General features: G+C 41.0%; 1 protein-coding gene across 1 annotated transcript; it reads right to left on the reverse strand.

Annotated features, from left to right (window-relative positions):
• Positions 1-636: 636 nt before the first annotated feature.
• On the reverse strand, positions 637-18,492 carry FAM98A (family with sequence similarity 98 member A). The gene is made up of 9 exons (XM_027899277.1): positions 18,442-18,492; positions 18,157-18,235; positions 15,125-15,273; positions 13,442-13,576; positions 10,441-10,625; positions 8,066-8,146; positions 6,708-6,824; positions 4,023-4,190; positions 637-2,521 (listed from the first exon to the last, which is right to left on the reverse strand). The coding sequence occupies exons 2-9, from the start codon at positions 18,207-18,209 to the stop codon at positions 1,769-1,771; spliced, it is 1,641 nt and encodes a 546-aa protein (XP_027755078.1). The 5' UTR covers positions 18,210-18,235; positions 18,442-18,492; the 3' UTR covers positions 637-1,768.
• Positions 18,493-20,233: the final 1,741 nt, after the last annotated feature.

Raw genomic sequence — 20,233 nt, forward strand, 5'->3', positions numbered from 1 at the left:
TGGCCACCATAAATTTAACAGGAGAGATTTTTAGGTTGACCGTGGAATAAAATACAGGCAAATCAGTTCTAAGCAATGTTTATCAGATTATTTACGTGATTAGCTTGAATTACAGCAACACCAGCTTTACACAGATTCCCTCAACTACCTGTGCAATTACTGTAACCCAATGAATTCCTGCTGTCTGCATCCACCTGGATTTAGCCCCAAGGACATGTCAGGTAGACTCTGCCATCAGCACAGCCCCTGCTATGGTGATCTGAGCACAGTAGCAGGAACCTACATTTCCACAAGGCTGGTGAGCATCAGGAGAGTTCCCAGAAGCAGCAGCATACCACGTTCACATGCATGCGGCAGCATAACCTGGGAGACAGGTGCTCACATAGTCTAACTTTACACAGCAAGAGACAGCACTGCACGCTGCTACACCAGTTCAGAGGGAGGAACAGAACCAAAATCACTTCCTCCCATATTCTGACAGCTTCTCAAAGGAAAGAATGCACAGTGCAGCTGGGATGAGTACAAGATCTAAAACAGAGTAAAATGTTAAAAGATGAACCAGACAAATCCCCATGAATTTCCAGCTACTGTAGCAACTGCTTCTTACTACACCAAGGAAGAGAAACTAAAGCAAAGTGAACATACAGATACTTTTATTGCTCACCTTTTATACAACAGCACACCTTCAGCCATTTTCTTTCACAGCTTGACAATGTTTATGTACACAAAAAACCCAGCAAGAAGCATTATGTGGCTTTCAGTAAAGAAAAAAAACCCCAAACATCAGAACACCAAACTCAGCCAGGTTTTGTTTTCTGCAGCAATAATAAAAGGGCTTCCTCCAGGCAGGAACTAATCTTCCCAGGCCGTAGTGCATTTCTTTGAAAAGACAACCCCCAAAACAAATTGCCCTAGATTTGCTGAGCCAGTGGTATTAACTTGCAAATAAAATAAACTTCAGTTTGTAACTTGTTCTAGCTGATTTCAAGTAAAAATTAGGTTTGGAGGAGGAACAACTTGTTTTGGATGGATGCAGGTCAGTTTGAATTGCTACACCTAACTACAGGCCTACACACACTATCGGTTCACAATTTAGCTTAGTTTGAAATGATCTTTGCAGAATTTGGTGGCAATCAGTTCTTCAGAGTTGAGCGGGTGGGAAAACTTTGTTTAGCAGGAGATAAGGCTACTGAACATGGCATCCACAGTAGAGCTCATATAATAGACCAAAAACCTGTCTGTCAGAGGGAGTTCACGGTGCGTGCGCACACGTGCGTGTAACGTCACCGTGACTAGAGCAAGAGGTCAGCAAGTCAAAAGACAATACTCCAAACCGATTATTAGAACACGTAACTGAAAAATTATCTGGGACGAAAAAATGCAGAAATTCTATTGGGTATTTTAATTGACAAATTTGGCAGTTCTCGGTATTTCTCTAAATCAAAATGGAAGGCAAACACAGCAGGCAGATTCAGAACAAAAGCGTTATGAGCAGAGGGAACCCGTCCAACTTCCAAAAAGCATGGCTATTAGTCGATGTTTAGGGTGCAGTGAGCAGTGACAATGCCATTAATTCAGGCAGGTTGGAGGTGGGTGGGGAGGAGAGGTCTACACAAAGTTGTACTTTGCTCAATGGAAAACATCCCAAAGAGATTCTACCTGCTGTGTACAAACCTGTACAAACTAATTCAAGCAGCAATTAAGTAAGGCCTCTGAAACCAGGTTTCTGTTATGTGAGCTCTCCTGAAGTGTTAAGTTTTTAGCAGCCTCAGCTGGTGAAGTGTCTTCCTTGTCCAAAGCCAGACTGGTTATACTGATAACCTCCATGCTGGAAGTGCTGCTCAAACTGCCCCCCTTGATTAAAGTTCTGTCCACCTCTGCCCCCCCAGCCGCCTCCTTGACCTCCACGGCCGCGACCGCCACGGCCGCCCCTTCCTCCTCCACGCCCACCCCCTCGGTCACTGTGGGACCCACCATCTTGGTATCTGTTGTCTTGCTGGTAGCCGCCGCCACCACCCCCTTGGTAGCCACTTCCAGAATAAGATGACGACTGGTAGCCACCATAGCCTCCTCCTTGGTAGCCACCGCCGCCACCACCACCATGGTAGCCACCTGTTTGAAAACCTGCATCTCTGTAGTTGCTCTCCCTGTAGCCACCATCCTGGTAGCCACCACTTCCACCATCTGTCCAGCCTCCTTGAAGCTTGTTTCCTCTTCCACCTCCTCTGCCGCCATGATCATAACCACCACGTCCTCCTCGTCCCCCTCGATCGTGGCTTCCTTGTTCATGACCTCCTCGCCCTCCATATGAGTCATAGCCTCCTCTTCCTCCTCGGTCGTGACCCCCATGGTCATAACCTCCTCGCCCTCCATAGGAAGACTCGTAGCCACCTCTTCCTCCTCTGCCACCGCCTTGCTGCGGACCACCCTCTGGTCTTTTCTGCCATGGGGGCATCTCAGGAGGGGGTGGTTCAATTTCATTGGGCCTTCCTCCTCTGTCAGGCACTCTGCCCATTAGCACCTGCAAAGGGAAGGGAGAACTGTGACAGGAGTTGTAACACCTCACAGAGGTGCCCGTTTAATGACACACACCACAAACAGCAGCCACTCCATGTTTGTTTTTTTCCAGAGGCAAACTTTTGTCTGTTTGAACGTGACAGAACTCTGTGTCCAGTAAATAAAAATTAAACAGGGATTATCTAGTACCTGAAGCACTGCTAACAAGACAAGATCGGTGGTTTTTGTTCACAGAGCAGGCACACCAGCACAGGCAGCATCAATACAGTCTCTCACCTGTTTATTAGTGCAGACTGCTTATCTCAAACAAACACAGGGCAACATAGGCTCTTAACTAGTGCTCTGATTTGCTGTAGAAGCCATTGGCTTGATAAACAGGGGGTAAGGAATCAGTTTTTCAGTCAGAACATGCAAAAACTTGCACAACAACAGACAGGTGCCACACAGCACCAATCAGAGTTGAACAAGGCTCTAGAGGTGTTCAGCTGTCCAAGTATGGTGTGATTTAAGAATTTAGCAAGACTTAGAGCAGGACATTTGCACTGCTTCAAATTTTAAAACAAGATAACAAAAGAACTTCAATGGAAGCAGGCTACTTTGTTATTGCATGTTACCATCTTGGAAAACATTTCATATTAATAATGGAGATAAATTAACATAATATGGATCACCAGCAGGGCAGTACTGCATTCCTAGTAAAACATACATGCAATCTTATGATAGAGTCACACCTGTCTTACCACTTAATTTCTTACACTCCACACTCCACCACCACTAAAAAGATGTGAAAAATTTTTGGGGTGGACATGCTGTCATCAAATCAGCACACTGCTATTCTCTCACAAATTAATTAGAGCTTTACCTGAAACGCTGCTGGTACTCAGAAGGCAGAAAAGCATGCACCTATACCCACAGTTCTTAAAGCACCAAGTACACTGCTGTGCATAGCTACTGAGCTTCATGTTCAGCATGTATGCTTTTGTGAGCCTAAAACTACATAATGGTAACTTCTGAAACAAAGTAACTTGTTTAGTCTACATGTTCCTACTATATCATTATTAGAACGACATCCTTGATTATAATCTATTTGTGTATCCATGGCAATCTAATTTAAGGGATTGTGATCTTAATGCTTTGTGATCTTAATACATTCCATTTACATAGACCAAAACCACAGTTATTATGTAGGTGTTGTTTGAGACACACTGACAGAATTAGGTAGTAGCAGTGAAACGACTTCAGTAATTCGGATCAGACAGAGCAGGCTTACTCCCACTGAAAGTAATCAAAGATATTCCAGCGATTTTTTACTGCCTCAAAGAAGGGGTTCTGTGAACCTAAAGAGCTAAGATTGCAGTATTCATAACGCACTGATGCATAGTCCAGAATTTCTTATCCTTTATTTCCAAATTCCACTTACAATCCTAAAAAAAAGTAGGATTTATTACTAAATTAAAGTTACTTAAATATTCCTAACAGAACAAACCATTTGTCACCAAAGGTACCTTATTAATGGCACACGCAGTCTTCTCTCGGATGGACCCGCTGCTTGTTCTCATAATCTTTGACAGATCTTGCCGAGCTGCCAAGAGATTTGCAATGGATATAGTGCACTTAGTAGATAAGAGGGCACGTTTTGGCTGGTAGACTTTAGCCAGTTTTTCTGTTTGACTCTGTTGGAGAGAAGAAAAGCAAAGCCCAGTCAGCTAAAGCAATGGGACACCTCACCAAGTGAATCAAATCAGCACTGAAGAACTAGCCACTACTGCAAATAGAACAAAGAGTTAATATAAAACCACTTTGTAACTAAGAATTACTGCAACAAAGCTAGCATTTGTCAATTTAATTCCTTAAGTAAATAGGAAATGCTATTCTGACTGAACTGCCAAGGCACCAATGAGCTAACAATTTTAGCAATATATACACACAGACTGCATTACTTTCAGGCAGTCAAACACAGACTAGAAGTGTGTTATATAGTTATATGAACTACTGCTAATGTCTAGAAGATACTGAAAGTGAAACACATCTGTGTTTAGCCTCCAGACCTTCCCCTGTGCCTGCACCTTGACTCACATCCATTCCAGTTAGACTATAGCATCACTTCCATCTCCAATTCTGTACCAGCAGAAAAAGGTTAACTCTTTCCACTCTTCATTCCAGTCAGCTTCTTCTCAAAGACAAGGCATCAACAGGTACTGGCAGAACTAAAGCTTTCAAGTGCTTGTTCTAATTCAGTCCCTTGTCTTGAAAACTTAGTGCCCAAACTAGAAATGAGATCCTACACTCAACTTTGCCTTGTCTGCAATCTCTCTTTCTCTACTGCCTTTCAGAGTTAACCATTTTGGCCTTTTTGAACACCTCAGAAGTTTTCCAGATGACAGGCACAACAGAAATCTGTGCTATCAGTCATGAGCTAATACACAAGTTACATCTCTCTTCAATTATCAACAGAGTGTAACGTGGGATGCAGTTAGGATAAACCAGATTGTAATCTGAACTTTTTTTTTTGTTTGGACCCCAGATGACAGAAGTGAGGATAGGTTTCCCAGGTTTTCCAGCGTATCTCAAGAGCGCAAAAAACTCAGGAGCACATTTTAAAATCCTAAAATCCTATTTTCTGCCTAAAGACAGAAAACTAGAACATGACACTGGGTAAGGACAGGAAAAGCAAAAGTATTCACCAGAGTACTAGTATGTTTTTCCATAGCAAGTTTGACTGAGCTCTGAGCATAGTATTTTGGTGCTATGATATTGTTTTAGGTGAAACTTGAAATTTTAACTCAAAAAAAACCCTAATAACAGACTGCAAAGTGGTTTTTTTTTCTGCTGTTTCTACTATGTGGAGAAGTGGGTATTTAGTCATACTACTGTATTCTGATACTTTTCAAATAAAAAAGAATATGGTACCCTCATGCTAGAAGTTACTGTTAAAATAAATTGTATTGCATGTCTGGAATACTATAGCCACATTCTTCAATTTTGTATTGGTATTTTGTTATTTCTGTCTAAAAAAAATATTTGCATTTCAAAAGATATAAATGCATATATACAATCTGTGGAGTTTGTGAAAAGATTTCTTGTAGCTAGTCAAGTTCAAAAGCACCTCAAAATTCTCCTAGGAAAAAAATCCAAATATGCATGGATATGGATGCCAAAGCAATAACACAGTTAGAAGTCCCTGGTTTTTAAACATAATCCATGCTTCTACTCATTTTTATTCACTATTAAAATACTCAAACAATCAGCTAGTTCTTCAATCATCTACTAAAAAACCTGACAAATACAAGGTTTAAGAGATATTACACCAGTAAAAGTCCTATTCAGGTGACAAAACAGAAAAGGGGACAGGCCATAGTTTATTACTAAAGTATAGTTGCTTTTTGATTTAAAAAATTATCAAGAAAAAACGATGATTCTATGTGTCAGTTTGGCACTAATAACTGAGTCTCAAACACTGTCAGCAACATAATTAACAGCATGCCAGCATATCTGTTTCAGTTCTAGAAAATAAATTATATGTACTATTTTTTAAATCTTGTCATTCTTTTTCACTATGAAACATGGGAACTAAGGAAACCATGTAATTACTTTTAAAGGCAGAATATGTATCACATACTCAAGAGAGAAACAGATCTCATGTCACAGCCACTTGCACGGTTCAAAGATAAAAGAAGCACATAAAATATTACCCTGTCTATGAGGTAAGAACAAGTAGTGCCTTAGCAGCTTTTCTCATGTGCATCTGTGGAGCTGCGCTTGCAGACACACTTTGAGATAAGGAAATCTGATCACTGTGGACAGCACAAAGTAAGATAAGGGATAGTCAACAGGAAGATGCCTTTCTACCATCACACAGAGAGAGCATTTAATGGTTCACATTATGGTACTCTGAATGCACATGGATGGACCATTAATCTTCTCTTATTTTTTTCCAGAGGCTTTGGTGTATAGTTACACACCATCTTCTCATTTTACATATTGTTTTAAAATCCAACAAATTAGTTTTAAGTAAAATTTTTTTACTCATCTTACATTGTCACATACTTCTTCAGAAATTCAAAACAAAACCGGACAACTCCTGCGATTATTTTTTTACTCGTAAAGGATGAAACAATGATGCAGTTTTCTAGAGACACTTATTATAAAGTGTTACCATCAACCAGAACTTCACAGAAAGTTGTTTGTACCTTAGCTCTATCTGACCAGCCAAAGGACTGCACAGTAACATCCAAACGTTTGACTAACAGTTTTCTTCGGACTTCGTATTCGTTGACTATGGCTTGATTAATTGCTTCAATTTTTTCCTGAAACAAAAATTTGCAAACATAACCTTAGATTACAGGTAAAATGTTTCTACTTACTAAATTATGTGGATGAAAGAGAATAAGACAGACACTCTATGCAGGGCTCAAGAATGCAATTATCTGCCTTGTCAAATGGACTCACAGCCAAGCTATGCCTTCTGATGCAATTTTCCTGAAGGCTTCAAAGGCTCTGTTATGTTCAGCCTTCTACCATTTCTAACAGCACAGATGTCTTTTTCAGAAGGGCCACAAGAACTGCATACTCTGCTGCGGCATTTTTCAACACCAATCAGGACAGAGAAGCAAAAGTGAGGAAATACTACAGGCAATAAGCTGAAGCAAGGCCATATGTTCGCCCTAGGGACCAGGGTGCTCTTGCCTCCTTAAAAAGGAGTAAGGACAAAGATAGAGGAAAAACAGTAAGTGGAGTACTCTTAAGAAGATCTTGATTATACCACAATCTGCATACAGGCAAGAAAACAAAGCGCCCTACAGGGAAAAGCCACTACAAGAAACACACCTGGTAGCATACAGTGTCTAGTCAGAGCAACAAGTGAGATATGCACCATTAGGGAAATAATTTATGTACTGACTGAAGCCTGGCTGGACTAGGCTATCAGGGCCCACTTTCAGTCTCAAAACAACTTTTGAAAGCAAGAGAGTGTTGGGAGATGAGCTTCAGCATTGAGCAAGAGACACGAGAGATGTGCAGTCTTGCAGCAGTAGCCACAGCTTTGTGCCAGTGCAGCAGCAGTATTTAACCCAGGCACCATCCTCCTAGAAGAGCAGGTGACAAATCCCAGCTGGAAATGATCAGAGCTCTGCAGCCTGGGTGTACAGCCCCTCCTAGCATCCACCTGCACGCTCACTGCCTCTTGGAGAGGCTATTAAGCAAGCAGACTACTTCAAATGAAAGAGAGGGAAATTATGGACAGACCTACAAATTGGCTACAAAGGGGGATGTGACACCATCTCAGCAAGGCTAGGTCACACGGACAGTGCTGGAAAAGGGTGGGAGAGGAAGGTTTAAGCTACTGCACAAGCATGCTGGTCACCAACTGCAAATCTCCTTTATTTTGGAGACGTTTATCCTGCGCCTGGACAAACAGATTCACGAGTCTAAGATCTTATCAACTGCTGAACATTTATTGTACCAGCATGTATGTTATATTGCAAGAAACTGATCAATACTTGGCATACCTGAAAAAGGGCAGTGGGCTCTAATACCTGCAGCTACTCACCCAGTGAGCTGGTCCCAGTTGTTTCTTCAATAAAGGTTTTCCAACATGATTAGGTGGAACCTTTGCTAGAGTTTCCTTCAGCTGTTAGGAGACATGTAAAAATATAAGCACTGTCTAAAAAAATTAGCTTTTCAAGATTCAAATTAAAGGAGAGGACTGCTGGACAGTCAAAGGCGTGACAAGTTGTTTTCTCTGGAACAGAGAGCCAAGCACACTTCTTTTGGAAAGCAGCTATTTTTATATTTCTGGTAGTCTCAGCTATAATTATTTAAAAATTAAGAGAAGGGACTATAGAGTAGATCTACAGATAAAACAGAAAGTATGAGGTACATGTCCTCTTGAAGACAGAGGGATTATTCTACACATCATCTCTTTAATTCAGAAAATCCTCCACACTTCTATCAAAAAGACCGTATCAGGATTATGTGAAATACAACATGACCTAAACAAAGACCCTACTTTCCAATAAAAAGGAGAAAATTTTTAATACAAAAATTTAAATTTATTCGCATTTTAAAAGTTGGGGCACAACTTAGATAATCTATTACGTCTAAAAAGTTCTGAGGACTTCAGGGGTAAGGAATGAAATAGCAGTGACAAAAACTTGGACCAAAGTAGGCTGGAAGAAAAACCAAACAAAATAACTTCACTTTTGTTCTGCTGCAAACCACATTTTTCAACTTCCTTGCTGTTCATTCCAGCACTTGATTTAAGACTTTCAGTGACCTAGTTTTCCAATGCTGCTGAGCCAAATTTATTTAACTTGAAGATTTTAAACCTAAGTTCCTTCAAATAGCAGAGGTAGCAGTTCATTCAATTATCAGCAATTTCTTTTTTTCATGTGGTGCATCATCAACAAAGAGAGTCGATTATACAAAGATCCTACTCCAAACTGTACTATGTATGTGTAAATAAAAAGGTACCTTGACTTTCCCATTAAATCAGAATATTGCTATTCTAAGACTCACTTTTTAAAAACAACAAAACTTTAGGAAAATCTCTCTTGATAACCATCATCTTACAGTCAAGAGCAAAATATTCACCCTATGTTAAGTTTTCACATTTTGCTTAGTGATGCATTTTCAGTCACAAAGTGAAATCCAAGTTTTTCAGTTATTAGTCAGATTTACTTTCTCCTCAAATCCTAACAACATCTGAAGTATGTGGACTGTAAACACTACAGCTTATACACAATTTCTAAAAAACCTGTAGGTTAGAGATTCCTGGTGTATTTTATGAAGCTATAAGGACTGTTCAGGGTTTTTCTGATATGTCATTGAGATAACATTCATTTAACCTTACAAGACAACGTAAAAGAAAAGTATATTAGTAAAATATAACAGAATTTCCAGATTAAAAGGATTTTGATCTAGCTGTTATCTTGTATTTTTATAGTTTCTTTAAACAGCAAAGCTTGCTAGCATTGCTCATTGTTATGAATATTTCTATTTTATAGAAAACGGAAGTACAGATTACTTATGTGTCTATTAAGTACCCACAACAATGCCAAAACCAGAAAACAAACTGCTTCCATTCTACAGCCTGGACCTCTGATGGAAAACCAACCTCCTCCTCCTATCAAAGCAAACTGGTTTCTTGCAAAGAAATGGAATGCTATTTCAGTTGCTTGGATTTGTTTAAGGACAATGAAACAGGTCAGTCAAACTCTGAAAGTATTTTGGGGAGCTTTACATCACAGCTGTTCTTTAAACAGGTTCTCTTCTGCTGTTCTCCTCTCCCCTACTCTGCAAGTTCCTAAACGTGACTTCAGAGCTTTCTGTCCCCCACCTTTGGTCTGTGCACTGGACAGTCCGTACCATTTCATTTCTCTGCTTTACAAAAATTACTCAAACAAAAGTAAATTTCTTTTTAAAAGAATCACAGCAGCCTGGAGAACGCACACATGTAAAGAACAAAAATAAATGGAATCACGAGAACTGATGAAGCCTTAGGGAAAAGGTGAAAATTTTAGTTGTGCTACCCTTTAACATAAACATTTTTAAAACACTTGTTTCCTGTAAAAATTAGTCTAGGTGTATTTCTTGGAAGACATTTCTCTTTAACATTCTTCCTGAGGCCTAAGTTCAGCATTTTTCATGTCTTCTGCAAAAAGTGATGACATTAAAACCTAGACCAGTCACCCTGCAAGGCAGTGATAGCAGCAGTCCCTGATCTTGTGCCTTGGCATGGAGAAAGCCTTTAAATTAATTTTCAAAATCCTGACTCTTGGCATGCTCGGTAAAACATATTAACTCTCCTTCACAATTCAAATGTTGGAGTTTCACAAGACACAAATCTCGCCCAGGCAGCAGAACTATTTTATGTTAAAACAGTAACATCATAAATATTCCTAATTTTCTTTATTTGGATCTTACTTTTTTTTCAATTCCACTGAAGAACTGGAACATCGTTATGTTGGCAGGAGGCTTGGACATGCCTAAAGCAATACATATGCCTTTTAGCTCCTGAAAGACTTCACTGCCACCTCCTTCCTGGGCTTTTTTAGGAGGGGCATTCACACACAGCATTCTGGCAGCTTCCAGTTCTGAGATGAGGTATGCTGGGGTAAGAAAAATTAGATTTGAGCATCAGATATAGCAGAGTTAAATTATTTTAGAACCAGTGAAAACTCAAATGCTTACAACCAAAAATGTGTAAAAATGGACTGTTTTAGACAGAGTGAGAGCTAGAATTTTTGTATCCACAGAACACTCCGATTTCTAATAATCACTGAGTCCAATGCTAGAAATGTAAAAAACACGGGACAGGTTTAGTACAGCCCCTCAAAGATTGGAAAAAATCCCTATGATTCCAGCAGGTATTAATGCCAGAGTTCAACAGAGCACAGCTCTTTTCCTTCAGGTTTTGCCCAGCAAAGATAGAAAACAGAGAATATGGAATCAAGTCAGATGAGTGACTGGGATACGCACATTAAGGGAAGGAAGTAACCACTCCTTGAGGCTCTAGGAAAGAAAGCAAGCAAACGAGTGAAGAGAAGTGAAATGCTGAAGGAATCTCCTCTACTTCCCCAGGCAAAATGCAGAGTGGAAAAATAATCCCACTTGAAGGTACTACTGAGAATTCAGGTTTACAATAACTCCAGAAAGGAAGGCTTTAACTGATGAAAATAGAAACTAGAATGCCTGCAGTTCTCTTCAATATCAGAACTGCAAGAGCCTATCATCACATTAGAACTCTTTTATCAAACAAAAAAAAAAAAAAGAAAAATCAAAATCACAGTTTCTGAACATATACCCAAAATTTCAGCATCAGGTATCAGTTACAGTGATATAAACTTACAGTGATATAAACACCCTTTTTTGCAGTTGTCATAATTTTAAAGTCCGAATTTTAAAAAATGCACCAATACTTTTATCATGAATCACACTGAATGACCATAGCAATAACATGAATAAATGCTTCTCAAAATAAGAACTGAAAAACAGATACTGCAAAGAGACTCCTGAGCAGGGAAGTAAACCCATGGTTAAGCAAGAGCAGTTTACTACTTATAAAGCTGGGACAGATAAAAAGGTTAAGAAAAGAACACAGCGTTTTAATGACCTCTAGAATTTCTTCAAAATCTCTAGAATGTCTTTTGCTAGACACAAGACACCTTATAAATTAAAAAATACTTGTAATATGTAAAGAAGTGAAGAATCCTTTGTAAGTTCTTTCAACAGTACTTCATACAGGTTTTTCTTATACTGAACTTTCAATTATTTACACTCTTTTACACTCCTGAGAAAAGAAACTAACAGCAGAATTTTGTTTGAAGAATTGAGAGATCACATCTAAGCGACTTTCAACCTCCTCTAACAGTGACTGAAATTTTTACATCTATCACTGTAAGACAAATGTTCTTCAGTGAGTCTTTTTAGCATATCTTTTCAGAACCAACCTGAAACTTGCACTTTTTATTTTTGCAGACAGCAATACTTACTATTGTATTCTAATCATGCTTACACACCAAGGCAATCAATCCTAACTACTTACATTTACTTGGTGCTTTCCCCTCCCAGCAATTCTGCTACATCTTCCAATTGGCACAAACTCTGCTGCATTTTGTTAAAATGCAAAATATCCTGGCATGTCATTACACAGTGTTATTCTGTTTCTCCAGAAAAATACTGTTTTATGGCTCATATACAACAGGATAACTAATAAGTTTTCTTCATGCAGTTGAAGAAAGCTATGCAACTATCATGGTACACAAAAAAGGAGTCTGGCACTATTGGAATTCCACATTTGACAGTAAACACAGCATTCCTGCCAGATGGGATGCCAGAGTTCAGCTCCTGAACATGGCCTTATATTACCAAAACGTACATCACAGAGGACCTCTGGGATAAACTGTGTGTCACAGACAAGCCAAACTTACTGAATAGCTTGGCTTACAGAAAATAAGCTGAAGGGCCGATGGTCTGAGCTACAAAACATCTTAAATGCAACAACTACCTCACTTTATCTGACATTTTTAAACATACTATAAAAAAAAATCAGATTAAGTCTACTCATCTTTCTCCTACTGTTGAAATACAGGAATCTAATCTGTGTAATTAATTTCTTATATCTCAGTCGAAGGCAGAACTAAATTTCTGTTTTGAAAGGTTAAAGAATAGCGGCAACTGAGGAAGCAAATAAGACATTATGTTAAAGATTAGATTAAAATTAGTACTACAGTTTCTAACTCCAACACTTTCAATTTTTATTATTTTACCTTGAATCAGTATTATTCAAGTAATTGAATCACTTCTTTTCCTCTAACATTTCCTAAGCAGAAATAATACCATTTTAGCTACTGAGATCCGCCGGCCAGAAATCAGAAGACATCACCACTGCTAATGTTAATTTCCTTTCAATCAGCAGAAAGCAACACTCAAGCGATTTACAAAACAAGATGATGAAAAGAACTGGGACTTGGGATAAAACATTTTCTCTTTTCCACAACAATTCCAGTTGTTGTCAGTGTAGGAAAATGCAAATCTTGTTGCACCTTGCAAGTCATCACTCTGGAGGCTCCAAAATGATGATACATTTGATGATAGTGGTCATTTTTACAACCATTCTAAATAAAATTCAGTGGCTAAATTCCGGCAGAAGTCTTCAAATTATTCCATCTTTGGTGTATCTTTTGAGAAATAATAGGTCAGGCTTTTTCCTAGCAAATGTGAAAAAGGTTAATACTCGGAATATTTTCCATCATATACTGGCTATATACTGACTGGTAAAACCACAAGTGTGATATTCTGATGCTTCAAATTACAGAATAATGCATATTTTTAGGTAACTATGTTGTGGCACATTAAGTGTAAGAAACAATATTATGAATCTTGCACAAAACCAGATCTGCTTGCAAGCACCCTTTTAACTTACTAAGCAGCAAGAGACAGTTCTTTTGATTATGAAGGCGTTTTGTCACATCTCCCGATGTTAATGATGCATATGGACAGTTCATTTCAGCCAGCAACCCACTCATTTCAAGCTGAAATTCTTCTGCTTCATTTGGACCTTGGAAAGAAAAGGACAATAATTTGTTTACAGCTAATATATATGGGGCTATGACTAGAATTAATTAGCTACTTTAAAAAAAAATACGCTTTGCTCCAGTCACTATTTAATATTGAAACCCGGTTTTAATGGAACCCAAATGCATTCTTTAGGTTTCTCAGACACAGCACAACCTACTTGGAACCATAACATTCTTCACTACTGTAAAACTACATTTCACTGATGTAGCTTTTCCCCTACAACAAACAAGTACTGGTAACTTCTACAATGAAATGTGACATTAAAAAAGTGAAATCTTACAGGTATATTTTAAATATCAAAGTCATGAATAATAACTACGGTTTATGAGTTCTTATGAGTTTTTACTGCTTCTCGCTGTAAGATCATGTTTGTTAACGGTTTTTATTTCATACCAATATCCTTTAAAATAATTAAGTCACATAAATCAAACCTTTGACTGATATTTCTGTCAAAAAATACTGAAACTAATCTGAATTTGTTAACTAAAAAAAATAGCAATTAATGAGAGGTAACTTTTTTTTTTTTTTTTTAATCTTTTGAAACGAGACTTCAACCCCAAATGTCTGTTATTTACAAACTCAGGACACACAAAATCAAGGCAGGACTTGATGGTGCTCAGCTAACACTTTTCTATCACTGTGTTTAAAGAATTTGGGATAGGTGTTAGAATACTTCCAGTTGTATTTTTACACAAAACATACAGTAAGAACTCTATACTACTAAAATAGGTGAGATGCTGTATTGTTAGAGGGAAAGGGAATGAAATATATTTAAAGAAGAAAGGATGAACATGTCAAAAACAGAGAGAAAGAGGAAAAGAGCAGATGTTGAGGTAAATGCAGCAACCTCTGGCCACTGAATAAATAGAAAGTTAAGCTCATAAAGGCATTATGAGTTAATATATTAGATACTCAAAAATACAGATTATCATACTAATTTAACAATTTAATCCATAGAATGTCATGACTAGTTGACAAAAAAACCCACATTATTTTGAAAACTAAGGTTTGCTTCTTCCACCAAAACAATAAGCAAACATTTTCAGGCTCCTTCTCAGAGTTTTCCAGAAGAGGGAAAAATGACAGTATGCAGAGCATTAAGGTAACCAACAATGAAAATAGAGTTACTGTAGTCATGAGAACGTTACCTTTAATGGTAACATTCTGTATGTTACCATAACTGTAGGTATTTCTTACATGATAATTACGAACAGAAGCACTGAAATAAAGGTATTGTCATGATCTAATAAAGCCCTCACAAGTATTAATGTTTCCCTAAATACATCTAAGAGCTTTAAAAAAACCCTATGGTCAGACAATTAAAAGAAAAAGCTAATTTCAGAAGACAGACTGTTTGATCCCCACTGTTATTTCAATATCTACTGGCTGCTCATTAAGGAAGCATGAGATGGAAAATATCCAAAATCTGGCAGCACGCAGACAATACTCCTTGGTACAACAGATACTGTGAGCCCAAATCTTTACGGCACGCGAGAACACACATTCAGTGCACGTTTGTGCTACTTACTGTTTGTTGCCTGCACATTTTCCTCTAGTTTGCAGAACAGCCGTAACTCAGACACCAACCAAGCACAGAGTTTGGTGAACTCAGGGGAACTGGCTCCATGAGAGACTGCCTGAGCCAGCGCTCCGTCGTCTAACAACGGACCTTTGTAACTGAAAAGTAAAAAAAGGCAGAGTTTGTTAATGTTTGCTGTGACTGATGTACTTTGATAGATTTATTTCATGCTGCACACATATTAAGAGCTACACCCTCAACATACCTGCAGTGCTGAACACCTGAAGGGACAATGTTCCTGCACGGAAAAGCAACAAAAAGCACACCGACAACGCCTGACTAAACTCAGCACTTCATGTGCATCAGCCTACTGCCAAAAAGACTGTGCCACAGAATATCACCATCAAAGGTTTCATCCTCAAGAATGTTACACTTCTCTGCCTCCACCTCTTTAAAAAGATATTACTTACAATATATCTATCCAAGGCAAAAGCAGTTTCATAGAATCATTCTCGAGCTCTCCATACTGCTTTACAGTATGTGGAATAATTACTGCTGAACAAGTGCATCTTTTCTGCCATTTCCTATCACGTACTAAAGGGTTGCCGTGCAAAACAAAGCCTTTGATACAAATGTTACAAAAGTGATCTGTATAACAACATCCTCCTTTGAAAAATCACCTCCCTAAAGGGGTACAAGAAAAATAAATAGAATTAGTTCTTTGCATAAACAAAGTAAGCCAAAAAATCAGACCTCATGTAAGAATGTTTACAGATCATATCTTAGGAGTCATAGCTTTCAGGACATCTGTTTGCCGATAATCTCTCAGGGGAAGGAGGAAGAGTAGGAAGAAGACTGTTTTATTAATCAGGTGGAAGCACAAACTCAGAATTTACCGGAGTATTTTTTTTTAAAATGCATAATATTATTTTCATATACTGCACCCAAACCAGAAAGACATTCAAGAGTGCACATAACCAACCAAAATCCCTCTTGGAAACTTCTGGGTGTAGTCACCCCACTATGTCAAAACAGTCCAGTGAGTGCAGGTGACTCTTGGCAAACTCAGGGGTAAAAAAAAAAAACCTCTGAGAGTGCAAACTGAAATGTTATTCTTCTTACTCTGCTCTTGTGCTTAATGTCACATACAAAGGATGTGGCCTTCCCTGTAATGGCCTGTTACTTCATCCAACTCAAATGATGAAACCACACTCAAAAATAACTTTTACCTCACAGAGCAGCTTGACTTGGGAGTTAATCTACTAACAGCTGATGAGAAGCTGTAAGCTGATGTATAACAACCCTACTCCATGACCACAGTAGGCCAGACACTCCCAAGAGGCTGATTAGAGCAAGTTTAAGACCCATCCCACAGATGTTTCAGACCTGCAAATGTACAGGAACATCTGGGGCTCAAAACAGAAGCATCCAGTTAGAGATCAAAGTAGAAGGGAAGCAATGACAACCCTTTTTCTTCGGCAGGATCAGGATTTAGTCACTGGTCACGTCAGAGGCCCCTTTTCTAGTTTCTCTTTGACAGATAAGACAACTTGACCATGTTATCTCCGATAATTATGACTTCATCTACACATCTATCTGGCCAATAATCCAACTTGCAGATTCCTGACTGCAAGCAGCTTTTTCCTTCCTTTCCTGCCAATAGCACATGTTCTAGAGCTACATTCCTCTTGGTAACATTGTGCTATCTCATCTGTTTGCTTTTCCAACAGTTCAACAAACTGATTTACAAGGCAAGAGGCCACTATCTGAACACCTTGAGCACAGTTACAAAAAGAATCAGTTCTTTGACATGAAGTGCCATCAAAAAAAAAAAAAATCCAGTAATATATTAGAAATGTCTTCAGGATCTGATTGAAAAAATAAACTGAACCATGAAGAACTGTGGAGCTACTGTCAAAGCATAAAACCTTGAACAGAGGTCTTTCCAGACACCAGGAAGTAGAAGCCCTTCAGATACATGCAGCAGTTTTCCCAATTGTTATCATTACTGTTGAAGTCTCATGTCTTTTGTCCTCCAATTTTCTTTTCAATCCCTGCTGCCAATCTCGGTTGATACAACTTATCTGTTCACCCGCTTTCACTGTTCACTTTATTTATCTATGATGAAAATTGACAACATTTTCCGTCTCTAACTGCAAAGAAGAGAAGCACAAATCACAAGTCCTTCAAGCCACTGATACCCTTCTGAACACACAAAACGAAAAAGGAGCTTATCATGGTGTGTTCATCATGTCACAGAGACCTTTTCACGTTTCAGGCACAGAAATACCTGCCAAAACAGAAGCCTATTCGTCAACCTTTGGAACTATCATCACCAACTTAGCCTAGAAACATAATCTTTGTTGAAGCATAATGACTCTAGCCACAAAGTGATTTATGGGAATGTGGCCAATGTGAGTAAATACAGCTGTTTGCACAGAACCAACAGCAGTGCAATTGTAGCTGCCTCTCCTATGAACACTCAACAGCTTACAGACATGGGAGCTCACAGCAGGGCATGTTCTCTGTGCTCTCCCTTTCGTATTTATGTAACTTTTACTGACTGTGACAAAGTAACAGGTTTGAACAGCAGATGTTTTCTGTGCTGTATTGTACTAAAAAAAAAAAAAAAAAAAAAAAGGGGGAAAAATATTCTGTCACTTGCGATTCTTTCTGCTTTTTTTTTTTTTTTCATTTAATATAAACGCTGAAACCTTTCTTCTTGTCTAACATCTTAAAGGGCCTCTTTGTCCCTTCCCACGCCCAGCTGGGACCGCTCTGTCCAACAGAGGGGTCACCAACGAGACACCGCACGGACCAAGGAAACCCCCACGCCGGCAGAAGAGAGACGTCCGCCAAGGCCGCAGAGCTGAAAAGCGGCCCGTTTGGCCTTGGGGCACCATCACCGGTCCGGTCCGGGGGCAGCTCTGACGGAAAGGGACCATTCCAGGCGCTGCCCTGGCTGGCGGGCAGTAGCACCGTGTCCCCCGCCGTGGCCGCCCTCCCGCCCCCGGCCCGCACGGGGGGCCTCGCACACCTACCCCAGGTCCTCCAGCGACTCCAGCACGTCGTTCTCCAGCAGCTCGACCTCCATCCTGCGGCGGGGCACGGCGGGCAAACCTGCGCGACAGCGGCACTCAACGCCAGCCCACCCGCCCTCCCGCCGCCCGCCGTCCCCCCACCGACCCGGCCCGGCCCCGCGGGGGGAACTCAACCCCCACACCCGGCCCTGCGGCGGGGGCAGCCCCCGGTAACCCCAACCCCTCCTCTCTCTGCCTTCCTCGCCGCTCCCGCTCCCCCGCCCGCCACTTCCTCCCCCCACGCACGGCACTCGCGGCTGCTGCGCCCGCAGCTGCCGGGCTGGCATGTCAGGGCGGGGCCAGGCCGGGTAGGCCCCCGGCCTCGCGATGCACCCGGCCTTCCCCCGAGCCGCCCGCCGCCTTGCCTGACCGTCGCCGCCCGCTCGCGCGCTGGGGTCCGCCTACCCGGCCGATCCGCGCAGCGTTGCGAAGCGGAGAGAGGGGTGCGAGGGTCGGCACCGGGCTGCCCGTGTGGGACGCTGGCGCGGGACGAGCCAAGGGCCACGCTTCTCCGTTCAGGCAGTACCGCGGGCAGGCCCGGAAGGAGGACACGCCCCTCCCCGCCGCAAGGCCCGCGCTGGAATGTGCTGCGGCGAGCGGCGCCGCGCACGGGGAGGGAGGACGGAGCGGCGGAAGGGTCAAACCGCAGCGAGAGCGCGTCCCGCCGGGTTCCGCCGGGACCACAACTCCCGGCATGCCTCGCCGGAGAGTGACACTGATAGATGGAAATCGTTCCAGTTCAATTAATAAATGGGATCCGCGGGGCTCGTTTCTCCCTGGGCGGCGCCTGTGTCCCGCGCCCCAGCAGCGCGGGCTGCAGCTGTGCCCCAGTGGGGACGTGGCGTTCGGGGATGCCGAAGGCTCCGTGCTGGCAGGGAAACCCCTCGAGGCAGCGCTCTGCCAGCGTTGTTTTTTTTTTTTTAATTATTTCAAATTCTGGGGGCAGGGGAGGGGTGTAACAGCGTTCACTTCTTCCAGTCGCTCAGTTGCCAGCATCTTCAACTTAAATTACAGGGTTATAGCGAACAATTTTGCCAGCTCTGCCCAGTTCTGTCAGCCAGCGCTGCACCCCTGCCTGAGATGCAGCAGCAATCCCGCAGAAAGCACATGGGTAGTGAAAAGGAGGCATGAATAAGGGAGCAGGGTTTGTTGGGATGGCTCAACCGTGCCAGGAAAAGCCAAAAGCAACACCATTCCGTTACCGGCAGTGAGCTGATGCTGCAGGAGAGGAGTCCCGTACTTCATGGAATTGCCCTTGGCAGGCATAAAGAGGAAAAGCTGCAGTCAAAGTACGAAACCTCTTGTAGCCTCAAGATACGTAGGAAAATAAAGAAACAGTACCTTGAAGGGCTAGAAATTCTTCACTAACAGACAACTCAGTCACTAATTCTGCTACTAAAGACTGGTCAATCTACACATTTATGGGGAAACTACCTCCCAAAGACTAAAATCTTAAAAGTGAAAGGAATAATACGGCTTTCCTCTTTGTGTATTTGCTTCTAGTTGTATAGTGGCTGGTAAAGTGTAGCCTTAGGCTGCTTCAATTTTTTTGAAAACAAAAAGAAATTAAGGTTTCTGACAATCTGTGTTTGTCACGGCTGTTAAGAATTATCTGCTTTTCCTCTCATCCATTCCTTTGGGATTTATTCAAAGCATACCAGGTTTCGGCGTGGGAGCCTTGCCTGGTGGGTAGTCGAAGTTGGGGGTTTGGGGATTAGATTGTTTCCTCACAAATTCAACATTGCCGCTGAAAGTTTGTGACTTTGTTGGTGCTGGTGGTTTTGATTATTTGTTTGTTTTTTTAATGTAATGGTTGAGTTCACCTTGTATGCACAGCTTTAAGTGTGCAAAGCAGAGCAGTACGTCCAGTCTGGCCCTGCTCCTCAGTTGCTGCTGCTTCTGCTCTTTGTAACACTTAGCCCTTATTTCTGAATCTTCTTTTTTTCTTCCCACAGGCAAGGACTAAGAGGCAACAGTACATGAAAAAATTCATTTTCTTATATGGACATCGTTTCCGTGTCTACTCCTGAATCTGCAC

Source organism: Empidonax traillii, unplaced genomic scaffold (assembly GCF_003031625.1).
Source record: "Empidonax traillii isolate 1590-97213 ecotype Southwest subspecies unplaced genomic scaffold, ASM303162v1 scaffold653:size358915, whole genome shotgun sequence".
NCBI classification, from domain to species: domain Eukaryota; kingdom Metazoa; phylum Chordata; class Aves; order Passeriformes; family Tyrannidae; genus Empidonax; species Empidonax traillii.